General features: G+C 76.6%; 2 protein-coding genes across 2 annotated transcripts in view; both read right to left on the bottom strand.

The window, feature by feature from the left end:
• The window catches only part of LOC101633865 (trithorax group protein osa-like), an 88,909-nt gene extending 88,853 nt beyond the window's left edge, over positions 1-56 (bottom strand). The window contains exon 1 of the mRNA XM_004687074.1: positions 11-56. Within this exon, the coding sequence (XP_004687131.1) occupies positions 11-56 (46 nt within the window). The remainder of the gene's footprint in view (positions 1-10) is intronic.
• LOC101633642 (serine/arginine repetitive matrix protein 1-like) overlaps positions 1-518 on the bottom strand; it is a 48,079-nt gene that overhangs the window by 41,983 nt on the left and 5,578 nt on the right. The window contains exon 7 of the mRNA XM_004687073.2: positions 11-511. Within this exon, the coding sequence (XP_004687130.1) occupies positions 56-511 (456 nt within the window). The 3' untranslated portion in view covers positions 11-55. The remainder of the gene's footprint in view (positions 1-10; positions 512-518) is intronic.

The raw sequence follows: 518 nt of genomic DNA, 5'->3' as shown, positions 1-518 counted from the left end.
GCCGGCCTACCTGGTCCAAAGAAAACAAGGAGAACCTGGAAGCCGTCGTCTGCCATCAGTGGCGCCGGATGGGGATGGGCCCCCGCCGGGGAGACTCCGGGGACGGGGCGCGGCGGGTGGGCGTCCTCGGCGTGCAGCGGCGCCGCTGCTGCTGCTGCGCCTCTTCGGGGTCCCCCGGCTGCCGGTCCCCCGGCTCGGGCTCCTCCCCCTCGGCGGGGCCCTGGGGCTCCTGGACGCTGGGCTGCGCGCGGCGAGGGGAGGCGTCGGGGCTCCGCACCCTCAGAGCGTGCAGGCGCTCGCTGAGGGACTGGCCGAAGGGGGGGCGCCTGGGCACCCCGGGGCCGCGCTCGTCCTCGGGCTCGGTCTCGGGCTCGGTGGTGGGGGCGGACTCGGTCTCGGTCTCCGACTCGACTTCGGACTCGGTGTCGGACTCGGTCTCCGACGCGTAGTCGCGCTCTCCCCCGCGCTCCAGGCACTCGGGGACGGGCGGCCCGAGGCCGGCCTCCTCGCGCTCGGGC

The sequence above is a fragment of the Condylura cristata genome, unplaced genomic scaffold, assembly GCF_000260355.1.
Source record: "Condylura cristata isolate star-nosed mole 26May11 unplaced genomic scaffold, ConCri1.0 scaffold00022, whole genome shotgun sequence".
Classification (NCBI taxonomy): Eukaryota; Metazoa; Chordata; class Mammalia; order Eulipotyphla; family Talpidae; genus Condylura; species Condylura cristata.
This window is presented reverse-complemented; position numbering and strand designations above follow the sequence as displayed.